Source organism: Salvia miltiorrhiza, chromosome 3 (genome assembly GCF_028751815.1).
Source record: "Salvia miltiorrhiza cultivar Shanhuang (shh) chromosome 3, IMPLAD_Smil_shh, whole genome shotgun sequence".
NCBI lineage: Eukaryota > Viridiplantae > Streptophyta > Magnoliopsida > Lamiales > Lamiaceae > Salvia > Salvia miltiorrhiza.
Window position 1 is genome coordinate 37,196,409 of NC_080389.1, and position 7,791 is coordinate 37,204,199.

The window sequence follows — 7,791 nt, forward strand, 5'->3', positions numbered from 1 at the left end:
TTTAATTGCACCTTCTACTTTAAGGGTGAATCTACACCTTAACTTTTCTTTCTTTCTTTTTTAATTTCAGCAACCCACCTCCGACATCAACTTAGCTGCCCCCGTACCCATCGACTATGATTTGCACCTTATCAGCTCACACGCGCCCAATTTCTTGGTCGTTGACTGCCCACCGCCGACATGCAACAGCGCCAACAATATTAAAAAGGCCCCTTCCCTTGAGTTCATAAGCAGAGAGAACCAAGAAGGGAGTGACGCATACGACCTTATCGGATCTTAGAAACGGTGACAACAGTGACGACTTATTTTATAGGAGGGCTTTTCTTTTGCGTTTCCTTTAGAATAGCAAGAGTGAGGAAGAGAAATACGAGAGACCGAGCGGGACGACGACCTCCCCAGAGTAGAAGTAGCGGCGACGACTGGTCTGTTACAGGGGAGAGAGAAGCAGTTGAATCTGATTTAATTATTAATCATTAATTATTTAAATATTTATTTAAGCATAAAATTAAAATTATACTTAAACACTTAATAGTAATTTCTTAAATTCGGCGCTTAAGAGAAATGCCCATTTATAGTGGAACGGATAGTGTAACTTTTTTTATCTTTGTGAATATTTTTTATATTTACAATATGAAAATGAATAGTTTCACACATCAACTCTAGATTTTAATTGAATAACGTTTTTTCGAAATCTCTAAGAGGGTGTTTGGCTGAGATTATAAGCTCCTCAAAACAGCTTATAAGCTCTTTCAAAGTGTTTGGCGAAATAAGCTCCTAAACAACTTATAAGCTCCCAAAATAAGCTTCAAGAGCTTATAAGCTCCCCAAAAAATAAGTTCCTCTACCCCAACTTATTTTTTTATAATCTCATATGCAACAATCTTTTTACAAATATTTTTCAACTATAATTTATTATTTTCATTATATAGCATTCAAGTTCATTTTTCTTCGATTTTCTCTCTCTAAAAAAATATTTTCTCTCTCTAGCAAAAAAATTCTCTCTATAACTTATAAGCTCAATTATTTAAATATTTTAATAGCTTATAAACTCTTAAAAATTACATCTTATAAACTCTTGAAACATCTTATAAGCTCCAACTTTAAAATAAGCTTCAGCCAAAATCTCAAAAAGCTTGCCTTTGAACTATTGAAGTAAGTCCCAAAACCAAACATCTCATTCGCTCCGAGTCTCCTCCGCCCGGCCGTGGCGGCTACCGTCCATCGCCGAATTCAGAGATGTCTCCTCAAAATTTTCTGTTGGATGCAGCCAAAAAATATTTCACCGCAGGCATAGTCGGCCTCACCATTTCCGACCGATACGCTCGTTTTACAGCTGTTCGTGGTCCGTCCATGTCTCCGACTTTCAATCCCCATAGTAACAGCTCTACCGGATTTTCATTTGGTAAAATTTCTAATTCGTTTTCAATTAAGTTACCTCTTATTCTCTGCTCAATTTGGCTTGATTGCGTGTTTGGTTGCAGATGACTACGTATTGGTTGAGAAATTCTGCCTTGACAAGTTCTCCCGCGGCGACGTCGTCATTTTTCGGTAATTTTTCATTATCATACTGTTTGGGATTCTGTTTCAAATTCAGAGGTGTTGTTATTTTGGGTAAAATGGCGATGAGAAATGTTAGACTGAGTGAGGAATTGAATTACTTTCTTGAAGTTGTACTGTGGCTTCATTAGAGCTAAACATAATGGTTTGATGCTGTCAATTCAAGGGGCATTCTAAGATTAATCAGATTGTTGTAATGTGATTGAAAAATTTGTTTGTCTAGAGTTTGATTGGGATTTTATTATCCCATTGTTGCATACTTCTTATGTGTCCAATGCAATGGCATTAACTACCTAAAAGAGCAGAGGCACTCTCTATAGTTCCTTCGAATACACAGGCTTTACTGCATATGGTGAAGTTTTTCCTCTTGGCCCTTTTGTTGTCGTTGTAGGGCTTACTATCCCCACTCGTAATTTTCCATTTGTTCTAGTGCAATTGTCAGCCGATCATTGCTCTCGTTCATGCCATCATGTGTTAAGTTTCAATCAGATTCTTAAAATCACTGATGCAGGATAGATTGGATTGTAGCAGTTATGGATCTTTTCCATATCATACCAGAGATAAGTTTTCAATGATTCATGCCTGATTAAGCAGAATTACAGAAATTCAACAAATTTACTATGTTATCTTGTATTCCATATATTGCTTGCAAGAAATGTTTGGCGTGATTGCTTTTGGTAGGGGACATGTTACAAAGCTCAAGATCCCATTAACTTGCATCTTGTCCTTGAAAAATACACTTTTTGGTTGATGTCACGAGCTTTGTTCTGTATTTTAAATAGCCGTGCAATACATCGTATCACGCAAGTCAATTGTCCATCTCTCACTGAAAGGCAGTGCATAGAGCTTTGTTGATTAAGTTGGCCCATATTAAGATACTAAACTTGTTTCATCTTTAAAAGGATTTAGATTTACATATGCTGTGATCTACAATATGCTAATTTATGCTGAAAACTAACTTTCTTCTACTTACTACTAATGGGATGTCATGTTGAATTCGTATACGTGTTTTTGTCATGATAGTTCCCCAAGTGATTATAAGAAGAAAAACATAAAGAGAATTGTTGGCTTGCCAGGTGACTGGATTGATCTTCCTTCACTTGATGAAACTGTGAGGATTCCTGAAGGGCATTGTTGGGTTGTCGGGGATAACTCAGCTTGTAGCCTCGACTCCAGATCTTTTGGCCCGGTATGGTATACGATAATATATATATATATAGGGTGGGATTCTTATTCCACTCACAACTTATTTCTATTTTTAGTAAAATTACTCTACACAACTTTATAATAAAAGCGAGACTCTTATTCCATTTACAACTCATTCAACCATTTTATTATAACTCGTGCCATTCTCAAAGGTGTAAAGATTTGGGGGATGGTGGGAGTATTATTTTGGCATTCTTTGGAGATTAGAAATATATTTTCCATTGGTTAAGATATGTGTGGTGTTGATTTCAATAGAATTGTTGAGTAAGTTGTCCATACAGATTACAGACTGCAGAAATCCATACAACACTTGTATAGGTATATATCCATTGAAAAGTTTGTTGATGTTTGATTGTGTTTAGATTCGTGTAAGACAAGAGTTGTAAGTTCCTACTTCCTTGTCCAAAATTTTGTGGCAGATTCCTCTGGGTTTGGTTTGTGGGCGCGTCACGCATATTATCTGGCCTCCTCACAGAATTGGCGGAGTAACCAATGCGTTTGCCTCAAGTGGGGAGAGGACTTCATGTTAATGTTCTTTTTAAGAAGAGAGGTATTGATTTATTTTTTAATGGAATGGAGTTGTTCCATATCTTTTGTGTTTTCAGATTAGAAAATCACAATATTTCTATCCTTTTTAGGTTGTCAATTTTCAATCGATTTAATAATATTTCTGTATATAAATTAATTTTTCATCAAGTTTTTTCATTGAGAATTATTTAGTGTTAAAAAACCATTGCAGTTAGAACGTTTTTATATTTCTATATTTATATAAAATTAATACCAATTCAATTATCATATTTATAAATATGATAAAAATTTTCCTTTAATTGCATTTACTTCTTTGAATTCCGAATTTTCATGATCTAGTTCGATAAACAAAATTACATTAAATATTAGAACTGATATTTAAACTCTTTTTTTTTTTTGAGGGAAAAATTACTCATCTTTTTAAAACTCATTGAATATGTACATCACTATGTCGACACACAAAAGAAAATGACAACACTAAATATGAAAATGATCATCGACTAATTACATCGTCAAATCCACCAAACTTTGTGAGACATAAAATAGCGACATATTCTTTTTGATCCATTTCAAATGTCTTAAAATTATAGCATTTTTTTTTATAGTTTCGAAATATTTGAAATGAGATGGAGGGAGTATCTATTATCTTTTTTGGTTTATGGCATATGAAAACAGCATTTATATCATATGTTTTAATTTATAATTCAATTTTTAAATCTTGACATAAATAATACAACATTTACAATATATATGGTTTACAATATCGATTAAAATTAAGCTTAGGTTAAAAGTTAATGCGGTTGTCGGAGAAATACATAGGTTAGCAAGCTTACCACCTTAGGCGACATATTGTTGCAATTTTTGCACGTGTAAGGCTAGGTTACATGTAATTTTTTCAAACAGCAACGTCAATTTTAATTAGATCATGTTATAAATCAGTGATTTATTTATTTATTTCATTTTTTATATGGAGGAGGGAGAGCGGTGGTGTTTAAACCCTAGACCTTACTGTTTGTAAACAGTAGTTCGCACCGCTTGATGTCTCATTGAGAACATAAATCAGTGATTTATAAAGATAGCGTTTTTATGCCAATATTTGAAAATCACGTTGTAATCCAAAAAAAATAAAAATTATATGCAATAATAACATGCCATAAAAAAATATTAGTACTTCATTCGTTTTACTAAGTTAGTTCTCTATTCCTTTTTTAAATGTTTCAAAATATAATTTATTTTTTGAATTTGAACTATCTTAGAACTTTTCTTTTAATAAAATGATATTTTTTAAATTTAATGATGAAATAAAAAGTATGAATGAAATATAATAATTACATATAAATTATTTTTCAAAAAAAAATTAAATATATTTTCTTGTCTGTGTGAAAAATAAAAGAGGATTGTTTAGAAATTTACGTTGTAACACACATGACTAAATGAGTGAGAGAATATTAGTCATTACTGAGATAAATTACTTTATAGATTAGTAAATTAATGTAAGGTAAATCATATTATTCCGTAAGAATAAGTAAGATTATATCGCCTCAAAAAAAAGTGAGAGTATATTCAGTAATTAGTGACAAAATAATTTATTAATAAAACTAAAGATAATATGGTATTTTCTCTCTCCTCCCGCCACACTCGTATAAATAAGGAAAGCACTCACGTTCCAATTTGGTGTGATAGTTTTTGCTCTTCTATTGCTTTATTTTTTTTATATATACGTTTTTTTTTCTCGTTAATTTTTGCCGCAGAGGTGAGAATTGAAATCTTCCTCGATTTTTTCTCTTCATCTGGACTCCGTCATTTTTTTATTTTAATTTTTCTGTGAATGTTAATCATGATATCGCCGTGTATTTCCTATCTGCATTATGGAATGTATTTCTCCTTTTAATTATATTTGATTTTTTATTTTTGTGAGTTTAAATTTAACCTTTTTTTTTTGTTATTGTGCAGTTTAGGGTGACAGAAGAATTAGGTCGTGTTTGGATATTGATTGGTGAGTTTGGTAAATGGGGAGGGTGTTCGTGATTGATTTGGATGGAAACAAGTATACTTGCAAGCACTGCCAAACGCATCTAGCTTTGGTTGAAGATATTGTGTCTAAGGTTTGTTATTTTTTATTATTATTATTTATTCATGCTCAGATTTTCAGTCTGTTTGAGCTTATTACGGATGTATGGATATTTGCAAACTGACTGTGGATAATTAACATTTTCATTTTATTTTGTTTTTGGTAGAAGTTAGTGGATTGAGAACTTTTTTCCTGACTGTTTTGAGTGCTAGAACCAGTTTTTGTATGCTGTTGCATTGGTTGATGATTATAGAATTAAGCTATAGAATCGTTCCATATCTTTTCACAGTTTTTTTTTTGGGAACATTTTGTTGAGTTGTGCTTGTGATGGAGAAAGGGCTCTCTCAAGTTTGAATTGCATTTGTTGAATTGGTAGGTTTCAATAGGTTGAGTTTGTCATATAGGATCAAGTGTTCATCACATTAGAAGTTAGAACATACTGTTGTTTTAGTGGCATCTCTGGTGCCTTGTTTTACCCTTCAATAAATTTTCTTCTTTTACTGATAAAAAAAAAGAACATACTGTGCTTTAGTTTTGTAACGGAGATAGATGGGAGTAACTTCAGTTTTGTAACAGAGATAGATGGGAGTACTTTCTTAGTTAGTATTTTTTGTCTAAAATGTTTACTAGATTCAATTGCGAGATGATACTTATGTTGTTGTGTGGTCTCTTGGGATTGAACTTCTTGGTGCATTTATATTCTCTAAATGTAGAAGCTCTTCCTTTTGGCTTGTGAACAATCTCTCAGAATCGTAAAAAAATTTGCTTGCGCTAGTTGATTTTTCATTAATTTGCATCTAAGTCAAGTGTTTCTCCTCTCTATTACAATTGGAGTCAGTAAGACTCTCAGCTTGAAGCATTTCTAAAAAATGTTACAACTCAGAAACATTATCTGATCTTCCCCTGATTTGTGCATATGAAGCTCTTCTACCAATGGTTTACATGTCAAGAGATTTCACTTTGACCTTGTCAAATTATTTGAACTTCCATTTTCTCATTTTTACTTGTATGTATAGCACGTATTGGACTATGTTTAAGTGATTGTTTAATGGTTTATTTCTTTGTTACTACTTGTTAATCTTGGTGAAAGCATGGATTACTTGCATGCTGCTGACCAAATGTTATACCCATTTCCAGTCTTTCCACTGCAGGCATGGGAAGGCTTATCTCTTTGATAAAGTGTAAGTGCTCTTATTCTCGGTGAAATGATCGTTATTTGTGTGTTGAACTTGGTTTTGCACCTTTCACTTTCTTACATCTTTTCCTAATTTTCATGAGCAGAAAATTATATGATCTTAAAAGTTGTACAATCTTCTCTCGTGTAGCCTTTCATAGTAGTGCATTCTTGACATATGTGTAATGACATGGTAGTTGATGATAGTGTGAATGTTAGTGTTGGAGAGCAAGAAGAGCGGATGATGATGACTGGAATGCACACTGTTGTTGACATATTCTGCGTGGGTTGTGGATCAATTGTGGGATGGAAATATGTGAGAACCTTGGCTAGATGATCTCTCTCTCTCTCTCTCATCATATTTCCGTCTCCAAAGCTGAAACTGTCCTTGTCACTTTATGTTTATACCAGGAAGCTGCTCATGAAAAGAGCCAAAAATACAAAGTTGGGAAATACATTCTTGAGAGGTATACACATTGTTATTTCTGTCTTCTTGCTCTTGGTGATGTATTTGAAATCTTGCCAAATCAATCTCTCGAATTTGGTATATATCAAAAGGTGGTTTGTTTATTGAAACAGAGTGTGTAAATTGCAAATTGTGCGATTGAGCAGGTTTAAAGTGCTGGGTCCCGATGGGAGCAACTATTTGATCACTCAAGACGCACAGATGGTTGGAAGCGATGCTGACGACATGTGATTAGGCAGCTGGACTTGTCAAATTATTTTAAACTGTACATCCTCAATCATCATTTTTCTTGGTTATGTAATACAGGTTAATTTGGGAGAATAAGCACTTCTTCTGAATACGAGTTTTCAATTCTTGGCATTTAATATACAGCACATATTCTAATATCTTGATAATTAAAACAAAAAGGGTTGTGCTCCCCACTTCATTTCTATTTCCTTATTTGTTTGAGGGTCCTCTTCTTCTTTTCTTTTTTTTTTTTTTTTATTCAAGGGGGACGGTGATGATTGTTCGGATCATTCACCTCTGTCTTTATACTTTACACACAGATGAGGTTTACTATTTGAATGTCTCCTAATCAATCTATTAGTAAGTTTTAATGGATTCAATTGATAACAATTTAATAATTCTCCATAACAAAAAACAACTGATAACAATTAATGACGAGATCACCATTTCACCTTACATCATACATTGATTAGTTTCGAAACTTTAGTATATTTGTTGAAATCATTGGAATGGGAAGTCCATATTATCCAGTTTGGGCTTTCCTTCGACCCTAATACTAGG

The 7,791-nt window shown here is 33.2% G+C and overlaps 2 protein-coding genes across 3 annotated transcripts; both read left to right on the plus strand.

Moving 5' to 3' along the window:
- Positions 1 to 1,123: 1,123 nt before the first annotated feature.
- Positions 1,124 to 3,459, plus strand: LOC131016552 (uncharacterized). The gene is made up of 4 exons (XM_057945274.1): positions 1,124 to 1,402; positions 1,482 to 1,548; positions 2,581 to 2,746; positions 3,183 to 3,459. The coding sequence occupies exons 1-4, from the start codon at positions 1,237 to 1,239 to the stop codon at positions 3,291 to 3,293; spliced, it is 510 nt and encodes a 169-aa protein (XP_057801257.1). The 5' UTR covers positions 1,124 to 1,236; the 3' UTR covers positions 3,294 to 3,459.
- A 1,796-nt stretch (positions 3,460 to 5,255) lies between these two features.
- On the plus strand, positions 5,256 to 7,409 carry LOC131016555 (protein yippee-like). Of its 2 annotated transcripts, none has more exons than XM_057945283.1 (5): positions 5,256 to 5,396; positions 6,500 to 6,543; positions 6,744 to 6,852; positions 6,948 to 7,003; positions 7,149 to 7,409. In XM_057945283.1, exons 1-5 carry the CDS (start codon positions 5,301 to 5,303, stop codon positions 7,231 to 7,233), a joined length of 390 nt encoding a protein of 129 aa, XP_057801266.1. In that variant the 5' UTR covers positions 5,256 to 5,300; the 3' UTR covers positions 7,234 to 7,409. The 2 variants fall into 2 exon arrangements, with proteins under 2 accessions (XP_057801266.1, XP_057801267.1); XM_057945284.1 differs by having other exon boundaries at positions 6,756 to 6,852.
- The last annotated feature ends 382 nt before the right edge of the window (positions 7,410 to 7,791 follow it).